Source organism: Polyergus mexicanus, unplaced genomic scaffold (genome assembly GCF_030449975.1).
Source record: "Polyergus mexicanus isolate NDT 795.1 unplaced genomic scaffold, iyPolMexi1.0 SCAF_12, whole genome shotgun sequence".
Taxonomy (NCBI): domain Eukaryota; kingdom Metazoa; phylum Arthropoda; class Insecta; order Hymenoptera; family Formicidae; genus Polyergus; species Polyergus mexicanus.
Genome location: NW_027223332.1, coordinates 683580 through 707881, shown reverse-complemented (window position 1 = coordinate 707881; position 24302 = coordinate 683580). Strand labels below are relative to the sequence as shown.

The window sequence follows — 24302 nt, the reverse complement described above, 5'->3', positions numbered from 1 at the left end:
AACATTATCCATGAACATTCGCCTTTCTGAGTCCGCGACGCGCCTTCCTAATAGGATGACTATTCGTAGTAATTCGCAAGTATACGCAACTCGCATGCGCTAACCTGGATGCAGTTTTTCCAAGCGAGTTCGCTCGCGAATTCACTTCGTTCCTTTGTAACATTTACACAAAATTCGCAACGTCACACTGTCGCAACTTCGAAGAGCGATGAGCGCAAAATTTAATTATTAGTAATTAAAAATAAGAGTCTTTGGTTTTTTGCACACTTCTCTCTAAGATTTTAGCCTGTGTGTCGTTGACGTACTTTATAATTGATCGTACGAAAATGCATTGTACTGGCATATATTTTTTTTTCTTTCTTGCCACGCGCGCTCGAGCTAATTTTGATTCAGAATGATCCGATATACAATACGAGACAAATACGAAATGCGAGAATGATGGAAAATATTTAAGATTCTTTCTAAAAGTTAATGAAATTTAGAAACGACTTACATTACAATAGGATCAAAATAACCGAAGAGCTTTATTAAAATTTCGTCGGAAAGAGAAATTATTAAATGATTGAATGAATACGAGAGATCATATCTCGATAGAATTACATAAATGTTAATAGTCATTACACTGTGAATTATCCTGTCAATTGTATTATCAAGAAGATTCGCTTCCGTTATTTCGTAAAGCGGACCGATCTATCGATCTACTCTACGTCATATGTGCTATCAGTAGCAATTAGCGTCTCGCAGTCTTTCTGGTTCGCGCTGTTTTTATTTTTTTTTGTTTCGCCATATCATAAGTCTGTAATAGCTTACGTATATATTACAGAGGTAAAGATATAGTATATAATGTGTACTTCGAGAAACTGCGATACATAATATATACCTGTATCTTTACGTCGACATAAAAATCGGAGTTAAAACAAAAGATTAGCGTGAGCAGAGAAACACTATTACTAGAAATAATATAGTCTCGATGCCGCATAGATCTTCATTTATCTCTATTCAGCTAACTAACGATCACGTACTTCTCGAAGAGCGAATATAACTTTTGTACTTGTGCGGTTACTTTTTTGTTCTCTTTTTTTCGTTTTTTTTTTTTTCTTTAATAGCTTATACATATTATTCAGACTTGTTTCTCTTAATTAAGGCAGAGTTTCGTGATGCTCGGGCTAAGCACTTTGGCACTCGCTGGTTTCGGTTAAGCTGATAAATTCCCTTTTACGTCCGCATATACGCACGCATTACACGTGTTTGTCCGGTTCGGTTTTTTTTTTTTTTTTTGCTAGACGCAAAAGAGAATTTTCTTCCTTTTCGCGTAATTTATTTATAATAAGATCAGGTAATGTAACGGTATGGATTAAACGCGTCGTTATGTATAGCTTCAGGAACGAAGAACGGAGAGAAAACCGCACTCATCGTCAAAACATCATCGTTATTAGCTATCCGACTAATCCAAGAATTAAAAATGTAACACTAGTTTAAAAACTTAAAACGCGACACACAATATAAAAATCCAACGAGAGGATTTTGCCGTCATTTTGGTACTGGTATTATCGTGGGCAAACGCGAGGAACATCGATTGCCGAGCGATTAACAATTTATTTAATATATGAAGTCTAACAATCGTTCGTTTTTTTTGTTGTTTTTTTTTTAGAATTTTCGTTTTTTGTATTTTTTTTTCTTTTCTATCTTTTTTATGGACAACGGAAGAAAAATAAAAAATTCATTAAATTTTTCCCTCTATCCTGTAATCACCCAACAGGCGAGGGACGTCATTCTTGTTCTTCGTTGTCCTTGTCACTGGCAATGGTGGAAGCCTTCCCTTCTGTTCGTTTAGGGATCGGCTGATGGCGGTCGTTGCCTCGGAGGCTCGTATGGACTGGCTACAGCAATCTCCACGAGCATCCTGAAGGAGTCCCCGTTGTCCTGGTGAGCATAGGCGTTCTCGAGAGTCCGCGGCGGCAGACCACGATAGTGAATTTCGATTTGTTGTTGCTGCTGAACACCGGGCGTTGCTGAGAGGTGCTCTCGAGGGGCGCTCCAATACGCAGCGGGTTCACCGCTAGAGTTATCGTGGGAACTGTCGGAATTATTGTCATCCCTGTAAAAAGAGAAATGCCACGTTTAATTCATTGATTTCTGAAACACTGACATCTGCGTCATTCGCAGGAACACGTGGCGCGAATCGCGTGCGAGAATCAGCGATATAAAATCTAAATCACGGTGTCACCGAAAACACGCGTTAGATGAAAAAAAGTTGACTGGTTCTTTTATAGGATATTTTTACATATCTGAATGTATTTGGTCTATTTTAGTTTTAATTCATTTTTTCCGTTTTATTTTTATTTTTAATTATTGTGTTCGCGATTGCGACCGTCTTTAATGTATGCAAATAGCTGAGAAACGTTTAGCGGAGAATAGTTGCAAAGCTCGTACTATTCTATTTTTTTCCCTGTATCGAACGCAACCATTGTATTGGTAGAAAATTTACCTTCGTCGAGCAGAAGGATGAGAGATATCGTCGCCGTCTAACTGATCGACTTGAGCTTCCGCATAGGGGCGAACGATTACGTTGGGCCATCGTATCGAAGGACGTTCCTCCTCGCTGTGATAATCGTTTGGACTGCTCTCGTAATCGTTCGGGCTGTCCTCGCTTCTGCGTAGGTAAATCTTGAATGATACATCTAGTATTTTCGTATACTTAATCTACCTATTTTTCTACTTTCTTAAAGCGTTCTCTCAAGCCTCGTTATAGCGAGATGATGGTTAAGGAAATAATTTGCTTCCTGTATTATTGATTTTTTGACGCATGTCAAGAGGTTGATGTTAAGTCAGTAAGTCGATGAAGCCGGCGATATTCTTTTCCGCGTTAGCATCTATATTAAAACAACTACGTCGGAAATAGAAGCGAATGGGAGATACTTACCGATACGCATGTTCCTCGTCGTAATCGTGATCTCTCTCGAGATGTTGCGCCGACGCGGCCGTCCTGTCCACGGCATGTAAATCCCAATTCTGGGATCTCGGTACCTCGATCAGCTCGGACGAATCAGACCTTCGGCCTTGTCGATGAACGCCAGTTTGCACACTACGACGAGCGCGGCGCGATATCGTGTAATGGAGAGGATCCTTGCCGTCCTTGCGCAATAAATCGGGTAAGATACGCCGTCTAGCATTTATGAACCAGTTGCAAACCTGCGAAAAGTAAAGCGGTATATCGTAGCGGGTCGATATCGAGGTATTTGTCTCACGTAGAATTCTCCATCCATCCGTCACTATCCCCGAATTTTGTTCCCATCGATTCGCTTGATAAGCTGACACACGTTTATCGTGATTTTTTTTTTTTGCCTTCTATCTTTCCTTCCCAAGTTTATTATCGAAATATATATTAAAATTTTTAAAAGTTACTCAAAATGACAAATTTTGATTTTAGATATTTTTAGGATATCTTTAATCGGTTAAAAAATTGGCGTTTCGTACAAAGAAAAGTCATACTGACCTGAAGGACTGAGAGCGAGGTTTGCTCGCTGAGATTCGATTTCTCGCTCTCGCTCGGATAAGCGTTGTATCTGTGCTCGATCAGCCAACGCTTCAGGATATTCACCGCTTCCTTGGGTAGATTGCCGCGGCGTTTCCTACGCGAGGAATCTTGGCCGGACGCGTTGTGGCGATTCCGGCGAATGTCAGGCGACGTATCCGGCGAGATGTTCTCCGTTTCCGATAATCCGCTATGATCGTCGTCCGTGCTACTGGACGCTCGAGGTGCGGGTGGCAGAGCTCCCACCGGAGCTCCTGTCGCGGCTGCGGAACGTCGATCGTAGTACGGAGCCACTGCTAAAACAATCGTACACATATATATCATTTAGTATTTAGTTTGTTAATCGTTTATATACAATATATATATTATATTTTTGTATCTTCGTAAAACGAAAACGAGATCCATGCAAGAAACGAATCTCGCAATTCGATTTAGTCCTTCACAAATCATTTCTGTTTTTGTTTTTTTTTTTGTCTTTTCTTATGTGGTGATTGCTAAATCTTTTTATTGGGCTTGGAAAAAGTACGTGGTTTAAATTAAAAAATTAATTAATTGAAAGAGGGTACTTTCGCAAAACATAGAGACGAATCGTACTCGGTGCGTGCTATTAATCAATTAACGAAGAATATTTTTATCAACAATCTTTGTATTTTTATCGCAGAATCATCTAACATCTTGATGTACTTATTCGATCACAGATATCTATATCTTATTATTGCTGTAAAAAGGACTAATCTCATATGAAGAGCATCGTAACGCGTTAATTAATAATCGAGTTTGAAGGTTGATAGTGTATTTAAGAATGATAAATTGATATGATAAGAATTTAAAACACACGATGACTCTCGATTGTGCAACGAGATAACAGAGAAACGCGCATGTGTGTTCCACCTGATGCTGACTTCCGAAAGGCAGCTTTTATTTTTTCTCCTCGGGAGACAACCTCACATAAGCAGAAGTTGTTTGAGCAGCTAAATAAATATCGGAATGATACGCCAATAGTTTCACATAAGTCGCTCTTTTCGATCGGTCGGTTCTATTATTATCATCTTGTTACGAACAGAGAACAGCTTTACGAGCAAATGGCGCCGATATCGCGTAAATCGAAGCGAATCTTGCGGCGATAACGTATCAATTACGCGTTGAAGTAATAGAGAGATTCTCAGCATTTACGCGAACGCACCTACATGTTTCGCGCGTTTCCCTCACGCACAAACGTAACGCCGGATTGGCCGAGATTCGCCTTTCATTGAGGCGGCGCACGCGTATAGACGTCCGGATTATGTAATCCAAGGTTACGGGGGAACGAGCGTAAATAGTAAGGTCGTAAGAGTAAGCGAGTTGCAGTGCGAGAGAGGCAACCGACCAGGACACCGAAGGTATTTATTTCGACGGTCGATGATCGAGGATGGTTTCGCGACTCGTCGATACTTTCTCGACGAGGGTGTACCCGATTCCTGATCTCGACATGTGTACCGTATAAAAGGGTGTTGGAAAAAAAAAAAAAAAAACTTGGATGGAAAAATAAATTCTGCGACTCTCTCAAGATGAAACGAAAATTGATGCAAGCGGTCTCGAAGGAGACGATAAGAAGACAATAAGGTACTCTAATGTATCGAAATTTTTTCTGATTCCTTCGACCTTCATTTTTTCACCACGCGCAAACTCTAGAAAAGATTTATTATAATTTATTTATTATTCACGCTTTTTGAAATTTTGCTTCTCTTGCTTTTCAATTCGAACGATTCTTCAATGATTGATATTTTTTCAAAAATTTCAGAATGGTTTTTCTAAACTTTCAAACAATAATTTTTTGAAAGTCACTCTCCGGTGTTAATGTTTCAAACTTTATAGATTGATGACATAATCTGAACTTTTCAATCATTTATATGAAATTTCCGATCTGATTGTTACAGATTCTAAAAGGATTTCGACAGATTTAATTTATGTATACGAGTCGGATAGATAGTTTCTATTTTGCATCTCAAGGCGGTTAATTGTGTGTTATCATATAGATCACTTAAAACACACATTTTACATATCATTATTTATGAATTAATAATATCATAAAATTCATGTAATGTGTAATTTTATCTTATATTTTTTTATATTAAATTTTAAATGGCTTAAATGAAAAATTCACTATTAAAAACATCATTGATATAAAATATGTTAATTATAATAAATAGTAATAAAGAGAGAGAGAGAGAGAGAGAGAGAGAGAAATTTTCACTCGAATTTATCATACGCAACATAAATATTTTCAAATACTTTTGATGACAAAATGTACATATAAATTATTCTAAAAAATAAAACAAAAATATTAAAAAATATATATTTTCAGTGCATTTATCGTAAAAGCAAAAACATTTGCAACAACTTAATCGAATTTAGATAATTATAGCTTAGTATATTTTGATAGAATGAAATGAGAGATTGAAATAGAGATCTTCAAGAAAAGAGAAACAACACTTGATAATTATACAAATATTATACAATATTGCGCAACACTTTGTATACATGGTATATGCGCTATAATCTAAATAAGTGTGCATAAGTAAATGAGAGTTCAGCTGTTCGTTAGCCACATAATCAACAATTGCATTGTCTTCTATAATATAATTTCTATCGTTTGTTTCAAATGCTGCAACCTTTTCCAGCAGAAAGTTTTTCAGGAATGTCTTGTTGGGTCTCGCCGAAGATAAAATCCTCGGCGAGGCTTTGACTCGAGCATCGGAGAATATTGTGCCGCTATTAGGGCACAGAAATTTTCTCGATACATATATAAAGTTTCAGACGCCGCTGTATCTAACATATCCGAGAGTTAACGGGTCACACAATCGAGCTACGTGGTAAATATTAATATCGGAATGTTACGTAAAAATCGGGGATGATATCTGAAGAGTCAGAAAAAACGCATGCGAGGGTCGCGTCACGTTATTAACATTCGCGAGATATAGAGTTACAATTTTACACATATCCTCATTATATAAAGCGATTCAAAACTAGATTACATTCATCGACGCTCTTAGAGATGAGGAGGAAAAAAATGGCAAAAATTTATAAATGCCAAGGAACGATATTTTCCAAAAATTAATCGGGCAATAAAAGGAAAAAAAAAGAAAAGAAAAGAAAATGCGGGATAAGAGTGTAGTTACTTATCGAAGTAAAGAGCATAAAATAATACCACTGTATAAATCGTACTTCGTACATCGCGTGCGTCGAAAGACACACCGCGCGTAAATCGTATGGAAATAAACTCTAAGGTCGGTTTTCCTTTCCACGCAATGCGGTCTCACGCGAGTTGTTATTTGAATAAGATTATGTAAAACTTATGCGAAGCAGAGGTCGATCCGTAAACAACGCAAACGTCAAAACGTAAAAACGAACAGCAGGGACAAGCGAGCTTTCATGCCGGACAACAAACGCCGCGCGATAAAATTGTATTTCTTCTCATTAAATTTGCGAAACCCACTTTCAATTATAAAATTAAATGATTCTAGGATGATGTAATACGATACAAATTATAGAATGTTACAAAATTATCTTTTCTATTTTATTAATTAAAAAACTAAACAAGATTAAAGAGTAGAAAACTAAACATGATGATATAAAAATAGATCAAAATATTGATAATTTTTAAAATAATAGTCGTCGATGTACAATAAATACATCCTCGCCGACTTAATGGTCGAAATTGTAGAGTTTATAATAAACGATGAAATCTTGTCTTTTTTCTCAATGACCTTGATAAAAAAAAGATCGAAAATATTTTTCGCCCATTAATATATCGCTAATCGAAATCATTGTAGCTAACGTCTTGTTAAGCGACGGTCAACATTCATTCAAACGCATTCTAATTAAACAGCTGAATCATGATCGTCGCTTTTTCGATCGATCGCTACGAACAACAATTCGTTGCGTTATACGCGACACTGCCAAGTGTCATTACACTCCGGTATGCCCGGTGTGAGTTTAGAAACTGGCATTTCATGTCATTGTAAATTTAGCAAGATCGGAGTAGAATTGATCGTCGTTACGCGGCGCGACGCGTCTAAAAAAATAATCGGGGAATCAAACGAACGTATTCTACGTATTCTTTCTACAGTATAAATTTGAGTTGCATCTATACTTTTCTCAATGTATCTTTATAATATTGTTTAGACGCCGGTTAGTTCATAAATAAACACTGTTGATGTGTACGATCACGAGCGAAGAATCCGTAAAAGTTTCTTATAAAATATGTAGGTAATAAGAAGATCTTTTTTCCTTCGAAAATATTTTCTTCGTCTCTTACTTAGCCGAGCGATTATACTCGGCTAGCAGTCGTACCTATACCTAGGTAGTGCTAGGAAGACTCGTCGTTCTCAAAATAATCTAAGTGTTCCGCGCTGGTCCCATATTTAGCGCGAATATCGGACTGATTCGAGTACAGGTCAAACAGAGAGCGAAGTTGGAGGCAATATACGAATATAATTATATTTAAATTAATAAACTTTAAATTAAATTGACGAACATTATATATAAATCTTTTTTATATATATTGTGGACAAACCATTTTATATTTGAATATATTTAAATTGGCGAACAGACGAATATACAGACTGAAACAATTTAGACGATCGAGAGATAGATATAAAATTATTTTATCAGAGAAAATCGAGTTTATCAAAATTATCTGGAATGTCTAAATACATCTCTGAATAAATGCGATAGACACGATATATACTCTTTTAAACGATCACGTGGAATTAATCAGATAATAGAGTACGTTCCAAGCTTTTGGATTAAATCAAGTAATGATCGAAAAAACGAGGATGTGTCAAGTTTATTTAATTTCGACGTGAGCGCGATATGATTTTGAATTTCAACGTGATCGAATCCGAAGACGATCGATATCTCGATATCGAGTATAGCTCGAGGATCTTCTCTCAGGAAGTGCACCTAAACGTCGTGCATCTCGTCGAAAAACGAAACGGTGCTGATTCCGGAAACGGAATCCACTACTAGAGAGTCTAACGCTTAGAGGACCGACTAAACTTAGCGCTTGAGTTTTGCAGTTACGTAAGGTCCAGTAACCCGACGGCGTAAAATTAGGATAGCTCTCCTTGCTCTTGCGTGTGTGCGTGCGTGCGTGCGTTCTCCTATTTTTTACCCGACAACTGTCCTCGTCTCATAGTTCGATATATCTATCCATCATACGGCCCCCGTAACAGAATCTACCATGTCTGATAATGGATAATCTCTTTATTCATTCCGTATTTATTGATATATTGCGAGACTTATCCAGTCATTTATGTATATAAATATCACATACGCAAATTTTTTAAATATTAAATATTAATTAATAATATTTAATAATATTAAATATTGCGCTACACTATTGGTATATATATATATATATATATATATATATATATATATGTATATATATATATATATATATATATATATATACCATGTCTGATAATGGATAATCTCTTTATTCATTCCGTATTTATTGATATATTGCGAGACTTATACAGTCATTTATGTATATAAATATCACATACGCAAATTTTTTAAATATTAAATATTAATTAATAATATTTAATAATATTAAATATTAATTAATAATATTTAATAATATTAAATATTGCGCTACACTATTGGTATATATATATATATATATATATATATATATATATATATATATATATATATATATACAATACGAAAGAGTAAAGTGCAGATATTACAAAATCGCAAACAATGAAAATGATATTGTATTGCAATAAATAATATCAGTATATAAGAAATAACGTTTGATGCGCTATAATTTATATCTTCAAGACAACACATCTTTCTAAATATTTATCGTCGTAGGTTTTTTTATAAATTCAACTTTTTATTTAAAAACTTTTATAAAAGAAATTTAAAAATTTTATATATTAAATATCACTTTTCAAAAAGGCTATAATAAGATAATAAACTAACCTTTTATGCCCTTATACATATGCAAATAACTTTGCTTAATGCTTAACAGCAATGTGAATAAATCCTGCAGATGAGGCGCTAGTCGATTTTCGTTATTTATAAATGTCTCTTTCTAGGATAAAAGAAATTATTTAAAAAATATTTTAACGCTACTTATTGTCAGAAATCTTTTGAAAATGCATAAATAAATTCAGAATTACATAAAAATCATTCTATGAATAATTTTTCTTTCTTAAAAGTACTTTCGAAAATCGATCAGTGTCTCACCTCATGCCCATAGATATGGTTTTCTTGAACAGTGTAAATTATTTATTGATATCTTAAATTTATTAAATTTAAAAAAAATTGTTAAGCTTTCTCTCATCTATATTTATAATAACTATTTTATAAATTTAGATATGAGCCGCTATTCTATTTCAATCGATATATTTTTCGCTTTCAAAAGGTAAATCTCTTTTCCTAGAAAACTTAAAATCTATTATTATAATAATATATAATAAAATATACATTATATAAAGCAACATTTTTTTTTCCCAACAAGCGCGTATATAGTCAGAGCTTTTTTTATCTTCTTTTTTTAAATGCTTTTCTTATGTTTCTTTATACGTTGCATATCTTTCGGAGGTGAAGTGTTAATTTCTTGTTAAGAATAATAAATTCGGGATAACTCGATAAATTAGCAATTAATTTAGCACTTAATTACGCCCATATTCAAATTTAATTTTTTTTCTCGCGCTATCAAATTAACGAAAAATTATTCGGCTATTGCTTACAATTTTATTTAAATCTCTTCGCGCGCGTTTACTATAGTATATTTTATTTATCTATATATATAATTATTTTCAATGTCATTCAAGAAAAATTGATATTAGAAAGAAGGTGTGGGGCGCAAAATTTGTTTCGTTCAATTATCTCTCAAAATGTAAAGTGCTTTGGATCTTTTCGTACCTTCTTTCGTTACTCGAGAATTTTGTAGTATAATATTTTAACCGTAAGTGCAATTATACAGATCTGATAGTCCGTAATACTATTTTTTTTTTTTTTTTTTTTTTTTTGCTGAGTCATTGAAATCTTGAAAAAACTATAGAATCTCAAAAACATTGATAGGACGTTTTTGTGATCAAGAGACAGCGATCGAGATTGACCTACGCATGATCAACCGAGCACATTGCATATGGATTCGACCAAACTAAGGTACGTAATCACCGTATTCAATGCAAAGTGTATTGATAAACCGAGCGTGTACGAACAGATGTCACGGACGTGATCGCTGCGATATCTTAGTACGATACGACCGGATGTAGGGGAAACTATGATACCTGAGATACTTGGTTTTTTTTTTATTTTAATTTTTCAAATTTCTTCCAGGAATTTTGTACATATACACAGATGTTGCCTATATGTAAATAGTTTTGATGTATACGAAAGAGATCTCTTACAATTTAACAACAAAAGATCTTAAAGATCTTAAAAATATTGATAATTATATTATAAAACATTTGTATTATATATGATTATTTATTATAACCAAATATAATTAGATAAAATTAAATTTCAACATTACGGAGAATATTAAAAGTAATTCTACGAAAATTCTGTGACAATTTTCGCATATACCTATATAGCAGAACTAAATTTTGTATGTTTAAATTTATTTATACGTATAAAGTTTAAAAGTTTTCGGCCTAACCATGAACAGTTTCTCTTTCTCTCTCTCTCTCTCTCTCTCTCTCTCTATTTTCATCGAATAAAAATTCTTTTATTTATTAGACTAGGTAAGACCCGACAGCTGTTTCGAAAAATGGGAGAGATGACTTTCTCTCCGTTAACGGAACGAAAAATCGTTCTGTTAATGAGAAATTACTGTGTTATTTCGATGTCATCGTATATATTGCGATTAAGTGTTTCGATGCGTCCGTCATTGCCAAAGAAAGAAAGAGCTATTTATGCAATAGAGATAAATATATACTTGTACATATTAACCTTTCATCAGTGGCTAATGCTCTCTGAGATCTGGGTCAGTGGCGATACGGATATTCCATCAAACATGTATCTCTCTCCGTCATCTTTTAAAATTTTTAATTCATTATTTATTTATTTAAAAAGATGTAAAGACCTAAAAAAAAGCAAGAAGATAAACACTGATTTAAAGCAATAATATGTTGTTATTCTATAACTTAAAAATAGATAGATTTAAAAATTCTGATGACATATAGATCGATATCACTAATAATTAAAATTTTGAGACCATTTTACTAATGGCGGATGCTAAAAAGATTTCTTCTACACACACGAAATACATTAACAACATTGGTAGTTAACTGTTTTAGTAGAAAATCGAATAAAAAAATAAAAAATAGAGATCAAATTTAGGAAATAAATTTGGATAAATGTTGAGGATCAATAGACTGAAGATGTAAACCAGGCAATATCATTTTTCGTTAAAAACTAATGAAGGGTAAACGACCCGGTAACGCTAACCGGTTTAAAAATAATGTCACGTAAACGATACGCATTGAACCATCGAATCGAAAGTGAAGGAGAACGCACGTCGGCGAGTAACATATTTTAGTAGTCACATTAGACAAGAAAGATGACAGAGGAGTACACATATCGCAGATTCTTTATAAATTCTGCCTTCTTAAAAAAACCTTAAAGTTTTTATAAAAAGTCGATATGTGTTATATAAAATATATGTTAAGTCTTTTTGCAGAAAGATTGATTTTTTTGTATAAATCATGTAAGAAAAATTGTCAAAAATCGATATCCTTGAACCTTGATTACTGAATAATTGAGATTTATTTCCATAAATAACACGCATCACAGAAATATTTAAAATTTATATTTTAAAAATGTTCTTTTTTAATATATGATACTATTTAATATAAAATTAGCAGAAATCTGTATACGTTTTGCTTTTTTTAAATTGTATAATTATTCAAGCAGAATTGAGAAATATGTCTAAAATAAAGGAACATCACGGAATTCACACTTGAACGGATAATTTATTAATTTTTATTCTCGAAGCTTCGATGCAATAGAATATTCATAATTTACAAAGTTTAACAAGCAAGAAAAATCAAAGTCAAAATTTTCGGTATCAAATATCGCGAGTTTTTTACATCTTTCGCGTTAAAGTTTCTGCTCGCGTTAAAATTCAAAAAAGGACAATGTGTGTGTATAAAGAAGCACATGTTAATTTCATGGTTTAAAAAATGCTATATGTTAGAGAAGAACATTTTTTAAATATAAATTTTAAATATTTCTGGTGGTTCATGTTATTTGCGAAAATATAAATCTCAATTCTTTTGCATCATTAGATATTTATAAAAGAATAACTCACATTTAGTAGAATTCATATGAACATTATTAATTTACTTTATACGGTAGTGCACGCGAGATGTAGCAAGATAAAATTATTTTATTTATCATATGCAAATATTTTACATTTTTCCTTTGTTTTATAATTTTTATATTAAATATATTAATTTTTAAATTAAAAATTTTTGATGAAACGTATCTACTCACAGAGAAAATCTTGAGAACAGATTTTACGTAATGTAAAGTTCGAAAAATACAGTTTCGTCGCTTTTTTCATTTTAAAATTAGATTTGATATAAATAATAAAACATAAAAGAGTGCGAGAAAAAAGATAAAATGTTTACGTATATATAGGAAAGCAAATAGAATACTTTGTCTGCTAAGATCGTGCGCCATGATCCGAATCTGATAATACCCAAGTTTAACATTCCATGTATCGTACGATAAGTTTATCAAAGTTTCATGGAACGATGATAGTTTTTCTCCGATCAACACGTTTGACGAACGAAACATCAGCCTTGACAGAAGGAACTTATAGCGTATTGCCATTGACGTGAGGAGCACGTGGTCGTCCGCTCTAACGAGCGACCTTACGGGGTTTACACGAGTATCCGCACGGAGTCTTCTTGACGTCACGCGCCGGTGCGGCGGCGGAATGACACGCCGTCGAGAGCCACCACGTGCTTTCGACATACGTGAATCGCCTACGCTCTCGTCGCGGCTGTCACACGTCGACATAATTCTTTAATTTTAAAAAGCGCGTGATTCTGATAGCGATTGGCGATCGACGAAACGAGTGTCGAATATTCGTCTCGGATGAATTTGCCAATATCTTGCGATGCTAATATTTTTGGGCATCATGTGACAATAGCAGCATCATAAATCTCGTGCAATACGCATTTTGTCAATAGATAATTCGAAATTTCAAATGAATAATAGCAAAGCACGACAATTACATATATATATATATATGTCATATATATTAATCAATATAAATAATCGATATAAACAAATGTCATAATTAAAAAAAAAAATTAAGACTTTTAATTAAAATTATTTATTTTTAATATTTAAAATTGTTAGGAGAGTTATAGCTAAATAATGCATATTGACAGATGTCACAATACTATCTACATAATAATAATAAATATTTAAAAAAACAGATGGATATATGAAAAATGAAGAAAAATAAGCAAGATAAAATATATAGTTAAAAATATACAATACAAGCTTTGTATAAAATTTTTTCGTTTGTTACGCGAGAGAGAGAGACTCTCATTTATTATAATCAATCTAACAATTTCGTAAAGAGAAAACTTTGATTCTTTCAAAATTTCATCAATAATTGGCATGATGCCGCATGTGGTGCGTTTGAGTTATATTCAATGATATGATAGAATTTTCGATGTACTTCGTACCGACATGTGACTTGCCGAAATCGTCCGTGTCGAAACGATCATCCAATATATTCGAGTCTCTCCATACTTTCGCCGATCGACAACAAAGAGTTACGCTTGCTTCAATGAACGTGCCCGCGTGTGTACGACGTGGCCGCGAGTCGCACGCCGATTACAAATCTATCTACATCTACACGATCGCGTGATATAATCCGCGCGTGCCGATCATTCATAAAAAAGAAACCTCCGCGCATGACCGCGTGTCATCGTCCGACATTTTCGGCGCATGAAACGGAGCAATTTAAAATCCACCATTACTGTCACTCGCGCGCATGATAAATCTTCACTGTCGAAATAATAATAAACGGACAGTTAAATTCGTCATATTTAAAACTGACGCGAAACTAACGTACAAACAACGGCTTCGAGAAATTAAAGTATTTCGTTGAAAAAGATAAAATGATTTCTCTGTACCTGGCCTGTCATTGCCCATTCTTTGTTCTAAATGCATGGCGGCCGGAGGTAGCATTCTTTTTGGCGCTTCAATGTCGAAAACGTGATGAATGGATTCTTAATAGTCTCTCTTCTCAATGGTTTTTATATATAATATATATACACTTTACGGAGTTCTGCCTTTGTTTAAGACACACAATAACACTCTTTTGTCTAATATAAGCTTCTTGATCTCATATGTGCTCACTTGTCGGTATAGTTCTTGTCGACCATCTATTCTTTCTCTCTTTCACTATATGCTCCAGAACAGAATGTTTTTACTGATATCTCTGAGATACAAAACGATATTTTTTAACGCGTCGTGGACACGATATTTTGAATGCCAATTTCCGTCAATATAAAAAATTTTGCAAAGATCCGCAATGATCCCCGCTCGAAACTCCTCGTGGACAAAAAGCTTCGATTCGTCAGCTGTTCCAAATGTCAAAAATGACAGTTGCGTCCCGTTAATCACCCCGAGTACAATCTCTCTCTTTCTCTCTCGAATCTTTTTCTCGATTACGTTCTGACTGCTCGGAGATACGAAAATAATCCTGTTCGAACTTTTACGCGTACGTTTTAAAAGCTACGACATCTGTGCTCCCGCTTCGACGCAAACTTGTGGAAACACATCGGCCGAAAACCGGTTCGATTGAAACACGAGCGTCCGATCTGGATGGCGAGGCGATGACGACGGTAACGATCGAGAAGACAACGCGAGGACGACATCGGCATTGTCGACGGCGACGTAACCGCCAGGCCGCTTCCTCGGCGCGGCTGCATTTGACGAGGCAAACTCGGTGCGATGAGCGACAGCGACCGTAACCGCCGAGAGACCGTCCGTTCGCGATCGTTCGAACACGATTGCCACATCCGAGTGTCTCTCTCACCCCTTCCTTCGTCGATAACAGGACGGATGATCCGGAGTGTCCGAATATCGCGCATCGACGCCACCGCGACCCGTTTCTTTTCCTTTCTCTCTCTTTCTTTTTTTTACTCGCGAGAACGCGTGGCTGACCCGAATCGTGTTCCGCTTGGCGCGCGACTGCCGGCCGCGGGAGACGCGGCTTCGCTTTTACCCCACTATCTTCCCGCGATCAGAGTAACGCGAGAGACGCACACATACGGCACGGTTGGATTACGTCACGTACTCGTCGTAATGATAGTAGTAGATAGGTAAAATCATCCCGGAGCGCGGAGAGTTGGCGGGAAAACTTTACAGTCGACGAAGGTTGCCGCAAAAATATTCTATGTCTTCCCGCTCCCTTCTACCTGCCTTTGTCATTCTCTCTCTCTCTCTCTCTCTCTCTCTCCTTATCTCTCTTTCTTGTTTAAAATATATTTAACTTTCGAAATATATTTCCTTTGTATATGAAGAGACATACGTGGTCATGTCCAATGGCGAGTATCATGCGCGGCATTTCTTTAATCGTAATTTCAAGTTACTTGAAATTAAAGTTTTATATATCGTGAATGATATTTTATGAAAATACATAATATTGAAAATTATTCTGAGGCGAAACAAATCATTCTGACCGTTAAATTCAACAGGTTGCATATATAAATCTTCTTAAAGAAATGTAAAATTTACGCAGCAACCTTGACAGTTCTTCTCACTTTCTATTTTAAACGTTTATTTTAGATATTTCTACCATATATAAATACAATATTGTCTAAAGTCTCTATATAGAGATTCTGTGTACAGATAAAACTTTCTCTACCTCTCAAAAATAAAAAACATCAATTGTTTATGAATACAATCGTATCTGAATAGCGATGAGTCAACGTTATTGTAAGTATATTGAAATAAAAAACTAAAACATGTTTAACATTTTTACTTTAACGTTCAAAATGCATTCCATTTATGCATCAAGAGACATATATGGTTTGAAATGAAAAAATCATAGTTCAAAAATAGAGATGTTTCAAAATTATATTCATTATAAAATAATTCCTTTTGCGACTTTTTATTCATTAGAACAAGAAATTTAACGATAATCAATGTGGAATATATTTTAGACAATTCGTGTCGTTTGAGAAATCTATTATCGAAGTAAAATGCTAATCGATTCTCGAAAATCCTATTTAAGCAGTCCCCTTAAAACAATTCCTGCATAAAAAGCCACGAAAAATCACACTGGAATTATTTTATATAATATATTTAATTAATTATATTATTATAATGAATTAATAAATTTATTATTATTTATTATTTATTTATATAAATATAATTATTTATTATTTAATTAATTATAATGAATAATTATATTTTATATAATATTTTATAATAATTATTTAATTATAATTAATAGTTTCTGTTTTTGAAAGGTTTTTTTTTTAGAAAAAACTTTTTACAAACAATTAATGGAGAAACTGGCAAATAACAGCCAAGGCGTAGGTATTAGTAGACGAATTTTTTTATTGTTAAATTCTAGTAATAAGTAATATGTAACGGAAAAATGTACGTTTCAGACTGTTTTTTGGTCCATCTTTAATATAAGTAGAAATATATAAAGATTAAATTGGTATTTTTTAACTTAATATACACAATATTCGTTGTTATAGTCGAAATTCAAATCGAAATCAATAATTAGAGAGAAAGACTCACCAAAACCCGCGTAGTCTGTACAAATTAATAGACAACGTCGAAATATCATCGTCACGTGTATATCAACGGTTACAATTCTTATCGTAGATAAAATTTATTTGCCATTTTCTTCACTTAATTGTTAGTACTCTGAGTCTATTGCTATTATTGTTCTCTTTTTAGAATCATTTAATTAATCAAAAACTATAAAATTATTAACAATAAAGTTAATATTTCTCAACAATTTATCAATTTTCACAAGATGAGATACACCAGCTTTACAAACACATACATACAATTGCACTTCTTAAATACGAAAATTTATATGAAAATATTTTTTCAAATACTCGAGTTGTATTGTTTTGAAATATATGACAAATATTTGACATGTATGACATGTTTGACATATATGACATATATTTGACATATATGACATATATTTGATCTGAACACACACAATACTGTGAATATTAATATTTACTAATTTATGATCGTTATTTAAAGAAATTTCAATATAAAATGCATCTCGGATTCACTCCTACGTTCCTCCGCATCACGCACACTCGCTTTTTATCAAAAGTATAAAAGAAATTGCGTAAAATCAAGAGAGATATTAATTGCAAAATATTTTATCCCACGATATAATCCAAATGTATCATCACTTACCATTGTCACTAGTAGATGTCATCGTAACAGACGTAGATGTCGACATAATAAGAAAATTATTACAAGTATCTAAAACTTTGGCTTATGCGTTCTGCCTCGGTCAACAACTCTGTAGCGAATGGTGTCCTTTCGTCCATGTTTTCTAATTTTCAGGATAGCGACACCTAGACTTACAAATTTTCTTATTTTTTTCTCCACCTCCTATCCCTAACCGCCCACCTCTCCTTTTCCGAGATTGCCTGAATTTTCACATTTGTCTTAAATTTTCTCTTTTAACCTACCACTTTCTTTTTTTAGAGCCATTATCAATCATTCGAGACATAAATCACTTTCTAAACATATGTCAAGATTTTGTTCATCTCAAGATTTCGGTCAATGTTGTATGAAAATAAAAAAAAAGAGATTACAATCTATATTTACAAAGAAATTCGTTGTAAAACATTTTACGGAATTAATTATAATATTTACATAGATGCTAAATCGTCCTAAGAAAACGGGGAAAAAAAAAACGAATTTTATGCTTTATTTAACAAAAAATTATCTCCAAGTGGCATAGCATTTTTTATACTATCGTAGCAAATCTGTGATTAAATATCTTGAAAAAATATATATATGTTTTCAACGGTGACAGATAGTAATTTCGAGAAACGCGAAGAGGTCACGCAGGATCAAAAACGGCGACGCATAACAATGACATCATTAAGTAACATCATCTGAGTTTGAAACTATCTGCATCGAAAATGCGGCCATTGTTTCGACCGTTACATACCGTTGCGTGCTATATGTATGTTTTACAAAAAATTCGGATTGTAACGACAAACTGGACGCGCGACCCCCATAGAAGAGCGCGTAACGCGCCTATACGACAATCGGCCGTCGAAATCGAAAATAGAAGCACGCATCTGGTCGCGACGATCGTAGGAGCGGTGAATAAAATATTCGCGAGAAAATCGCGATATAATGTCGCGAATTATCCGGGAAAATCGATTCACGTAAAGATTAATCGCGATCATTACGGGATTGGTATTGAATGAGTAGTAGCATGACTAATGTCATTTGTATTTCTTATGACGGTTTGTCTAGAGACACTCTATTAGTTAATAGCTTGTTAATCGATTCGCAAGAGAAAATTTTTTTTTAATTTTTTCAGAGTTTCTTCGTAATTAAGATAAAGTGCATTATCATTAGATGGCATTATATCGAAATTGACAATGAACAAAAATATTCATTTTAGCCGTTAAACGTTTGAAATATTGGATTCATTACATCTATAATTTATACGAATATTTAAAAAATTTTGTATATTTGCAATATATATATAGAAGCACTATTATACTTTCCCCTAATGACTGAAAATAAACAGTAAAATAAACAGTAAAGGAGAAGAAAGCGAGACAATTAATACAAGTGTCAAATATATTCTACGCGATGAAGTAAAATTTGCCAGTTGAACGAACGATACGTCTTATCTCCGGTGTCAACTTAACAGATAACTTGGCTCCCAAGACTCGCACCGTAACTGACAGATTACGTGACGATTACATGATTTCTCTTCATATCGGCCAGTCGATTTCGCTACCGAATAGAGTCGCGCGTCCGTAAAATATACGATGTCATCTCGAGCGATATCGCAAATCATAAACAAATCGCGATTTTAATTTCTCGATTGCGTCTCAACGTTGTCAAGGTCTCGTCTGCGCTATTCAGGTTTTATTATATATATCTGAAACATTTTCGCCACAAATACGAAGAAATCGCGCATAAACTCTTTTAGCTCGATCAATTAAAATATTCTTAATTAATCCGATCATCGATCATAAGTATTTGCATGTCCGTGTTTCGTTAAAATAAAAAAAAAAAAAAATTATAATAAAGATTTTCTTCTTAAGCAAGAGTATCCAGACAAATAAGAATTTCTAAAAAATTTCTAAAGTAGCATTATGTAGGATTAATCATCTCCACATTACGATCGGAAGAGGAGAAAAGTTATTTTGAATCACAGTTTGAATCATACGCGAGGTAACGAAAAATTTGTCTCATCACAATCATTACACGCGACGTGGTTTATAAAATCAATCCTTCAATAAGTCATCTCTTATAAGACAACTTTTCGCGCACTAAAACTACAACGGTTAAATCGCAGTTCGATATCATCTCAATATCAGCGTGTTATTGCAAATTCTTTGCGCGATAATTATTATTACGAGTCGTATCGTGACGCAATTGTCTCAGCCGTCGATTATTTAAATCATGAATCTTTTGAAAAAGTCGATTACTTGTTCGATAACCGTATCCTGTGTATAACCTTCTCAAAAAATGGTAGTAGAAATTGCCCGTATCTTATCAGTGATGTGCTTGTACCACATATATTCTTATTTTAATTTAGTACTTCTGTACGTAAGCGTTATATTCCAATAAAATGGAACGACATTACTTGAAAATTATCCTTCCATTGTAAAGTTCGATCAATTGTAAATATGTTATAGAATAAATGAGAGAGAGAGAGAGAGTGAAATGTCAATATACTTAAAAAATAATTACCGTAATTTTAACGGACACCGTAATTTCTCTTTGAATTCTTTAACAATTAATCGAAAATGATAATAGAAATCTCTGTTATCTTATCATTCGTCCTTATATTAGCAATTCCTTGACGTTAATACGACAAAAAAATAGGGTATGCCGTTTATGAAAAAATACTAAAAGAAATACTAAAATCTCTCTTATTCCTTGAACAGTTCGCGTTAAAGATCGCTTTAAAATTATTTATTTGCGATTGAATTCCCAGATATATTCCCATGATTTATTAACAATTTTAATTAAAAAAAAAAAAAAAAAAAAAGTTTTCTCCCAGTTTTTAATGAAAAGAATTACATGTATATCCCGTGATTTAGCCCGAAATTAAGTATTATTTTAAAATGAAATTTATATTTAAAACGCATGGCAAGATAAATTTATTAATGGACTTAAAAAAGATTGCATGTGTTAGATTCGCCCGTATCAAATTAAAATTACGAGACATATGCGACAATAGTTTCATTATAATGTTTCTCCGTATTGAGTATAGATATTGCAAGAATTTTCGCGATATGTAGATAAAAAACATAAAGATATGCAACGATGCGAGACGTGGCGCGTCTATGCGCAAATTGATTTTGTCGCTCCATGACATTCGCCAGAGAGCGCGAAGAAGAAAGAAATGCAGGGTGTATAAACTAGATCACTAAATAAACCGTTCTAACTAAATAAATCACGAGCGTGAGTCGCCATTAACGCGTGCCCTCTAAATACCTTGCGCAAATCCGCGCGAGACCTCTTCTTTAACGATTTGAGCAAATCGTGAAACGGCCGGCGAGGAGATCCCTGCTTCTCGTTAGCTCGTCGCTGCTAACGCAGAGAAGACACACACACACACACACACACACACACACACACACACACATACACATTTGCGTTCTTTTCATCTCCTCCATACGATCCTCGGCCGCTCCAATTGCGTGCCTAAATTCCGAATACTAATTACAATACTAACTCTCAACGACGTCCTAGATACCGTGACATTTCAATTTAGCGAGAAGTCAGAAAGTTTGCAATCGAAGTTTCGCCGCCTTGAGCAACGCGGTTACCTGCCATTGACAATCTTATTGTTGAAAGGAAAAACCTTGATAGGATATATTAGATAAATTTTCTCTCTCTTTCTTTACTTTTCTATTTTAATTCGTATTAAAGTACATTAAATAAAAGTAAATTTTTGAAAAATTGTTCTGGGATATGCATTCTGGATCTCTCTCTTTCTCATATACGATGACAATTTTAGAAAAGGGGAAGAGAATTTCATCAGGAGGAAAGAAATATCGTCAAAATCCTGCCACTAGAGAATTGGCCACGGAAAATTGAATATACCAGAAATAGATTTACGTCCAAGGGATGAAAAAAGGATTAACGGATTTAACGAATTCTTTTAAAATTAGCGGCATTCTTGCAAAATCAAAAAAGAGAAAGTTGAAAAGTCAGAAGGATGGAGCTACCTGCGAGTTTTACTAATTCATGCATTGAAATAGAGGAAACTTACTTAAAACATTTAATATACAATAATTTTGAATAAATAATAATAGAAATGAAAAAATGTCTCTTTCTCTCTCTTTCCTATAAGATAAATTACAAAAAGGATGGCAGAAAATGACACGAGAATAACGATTGAATCGAAAAAATGGTAGGAAGAAAGCGTCAAAAATGCAAAGTTTATGGTAATTGAAGAGGAGGAGCAGAATAAAAGACAGGATCCGATTTCCCATCGGATAGTCAGAAATTTTCCCTTTCTTTCTATCTATTTTTATTAGTTTATATTAAATATATATAATACATTATAAATAGAAACATTTTAAAAACAAAATTCCTAAAAAAAAAAAATCTAGTAAATGTTTCTATAAAATTTCCATATACACCGTTTAAATCGAATTAGATATCCAATTAATATTGAAATATAAAACATTGAGAGATCTCAGAATTGATAAAACATCGATGTTATACGGTATTCAAGTACGTAATCCTAAATAAAAATTTTACTTTATTTAAATATAGCGATTGTTAATGATGTACAACAAATGATGCTGACAACCACGTGTTTTTCTCCGGAATATGCAGTTTTCCAGTGAATTCCAGAATATACTAAAATATTTAAAAAGTGCCATATTATAAAGATGGCCGGCCCTTTCATAGGTTACAGGAATGCACCTAACAAATAATGCGCTCTCTGTCCTTAGTACGTTATATTGTATTTCGCTTTCCATCTCTCCAACAGGCTATAGAAATAGCATTATTTAGAAAAATAGTTATTTTTCTCGGCTCGACTTTGGTTTCCATAGGATCCTTACTCTTGTTCACCTTCCAATATATCATAGAGTTTAATGTACAGTTTCCTTATTACGCATCGCTATTGCTGATTAATATTATCTATAAACCTTGAATAGTTGATAATATTTTTAGGGGGGGGGGGGAAGGGAGAGCAGAAATTATTAAACTAGTATATAATTATTGAATAGTAAAAAAAAAGTACCGCGCGCACTCTAATATATTTCGATAAAATATTTCAAAGTTTCAAGTATTTTCGCGTTATTAATCTCGAATTAATCCAGGCGATCGTGTATGCCGTACGTTTAAATTGCATTCGATTTATTAAAGGATAAATGAACGATCGCGGTGAGATTATAGAGTACGGTTGCGAGCATATTTGCGATCACGGAGAGAAAAATGAGCGGCAAAGTTTTTGTCTCGGGTAATGGAATATCAGTATAACATACGATGATGTGACAGACTAGGTCTCTTACGCCAGTCCAATGACCGAAACATGTCAAGGAAACTATCCGATTGTCGGCGCGCATAATAAAAGTGCGTTTAACGATAGACGTACGAGAAATAAATTGCACGGGACAAGAAACGGGATGACGGAATGGGTGAGGGGGAGGAGAGGGAATACGCGAATGATTCACAAAAATTGTCTCATCTTTCTTCTTCTTATGCGCGTGCTCGATTTTAGAGAACGAGGTCTATCTCTCTACCTCTCTCTCTATCTGTCGTCGCCCTTCCCGCCGAGGAGATTTCGCTGTCAAATTGCCAAGAGTCGCCGATTTTCGACGCCTAGCGATCTATTTATAAATGTCGTTCAGACAAACACATCGCTACTCGAAACATTTCTTGGCGAACATCGGTTGTCATCGGTGCAAACAATGTAACGCGGATATCGCATTATGATGAATTTTGCAATCTGGCCGTTCTGTGAGAGCGAACGCGGTGGAGGCTCTGCCAGCGCGGCGCCTAATTATCTTCGGGGCCGAAATTTATCGCGTATCGGTAGTTAACGTTTGTTCACGGCAAATAAACGTGCCGTTCAAACGATTATACTCTTACAGATAACGGTGAAATTAATAGTTTATCTTGGCAAACATGTACTTGTCAATTTACGAATTCTACCTTTCACGAAATGGCAAATGCGATCGAAATCCATAGCAATGAAATAAGATCAATTTATGGCAGGTTTTTGCATCAAGAGAATCGCATATCGTATAAAAATTTCGACATGTGTATCGATATATTTATTTTAAAAATTGTTGAAATTTTATTTCTCATAACGAGACAGGCATAGATGACTGTATTTGAAAAAAAAAAAAAGACATAGCTTTTCCAATCATAAAGTAATAAATAGAATATCTTGCATCTTTCACACTGGACACCCTCTTTGGGCATATAACGGATATTTATATATTTTATATCAAAGACCTAAGAGAGCTTTTGACGGAAAAAATACGTAGGTATGACGATAAGGAGGAAA

The 24302-nt window shown here is 34.0% G+C and overlaps 1 protein-coding gene and 1 long non-coding RNA gene across 6 annotated transcripts in view; one reads left to right on the top strand and one right to left on the bottom strand.

Annotated features, from left to right (window-relative positions):
* Positions 1-1075: 1075 nt before the first annotated feature.
* Positions 1076-24302, bottom strand: part of LOC138938459 (uncharacterized) — a 31585-nt gene continuing 8358 nt past the window's right edge. The window contains exons 1-5 of one of the 5 annotated variants that reach the window (XM_070305443.1): positions 14704-15778; positions 3497-3831; positions 2924-3192; positions 2489-2653; positions 1076-2098 (exon numbers count right to left, since the gene is read on the bottom strand). In XM_070305443.1, coding sequence (XP_070161544.1) covers positions 1831-2098; positions 2489-2653; positions 2924-3192; positions 3497-3831; positions 14704-14758 — 1092 coding nt within the window. In that variant the 5' untranslated portion in view covers positions 14759-15778 and the 3' untranslated portion in view covers positions 1076-1830. Of the gene's footprint in view, positions 2099-2488; positions 2654-2923; positions 3193-3496; positions 3832-11494; positions 11517-14703; positions 15779-24302 lie in introns of those variants that run through there. The other 4 variants (XM_070305444.1, XM_070305447.1, XM_070305446.1 and 1 more) reach the window with 4 other exon arrangements.
* LOC138938464 (uncharacterized) lies at positions 4880-22941 on the top strand. Its single transcript, XR_011447705.1, has 3 exons — positions 4880-5137; positions 5452-5612; positions 21792-22941. It is a non-coding gene; the product is annotated as an uncharacterized lncRNA (long non-coding RNA).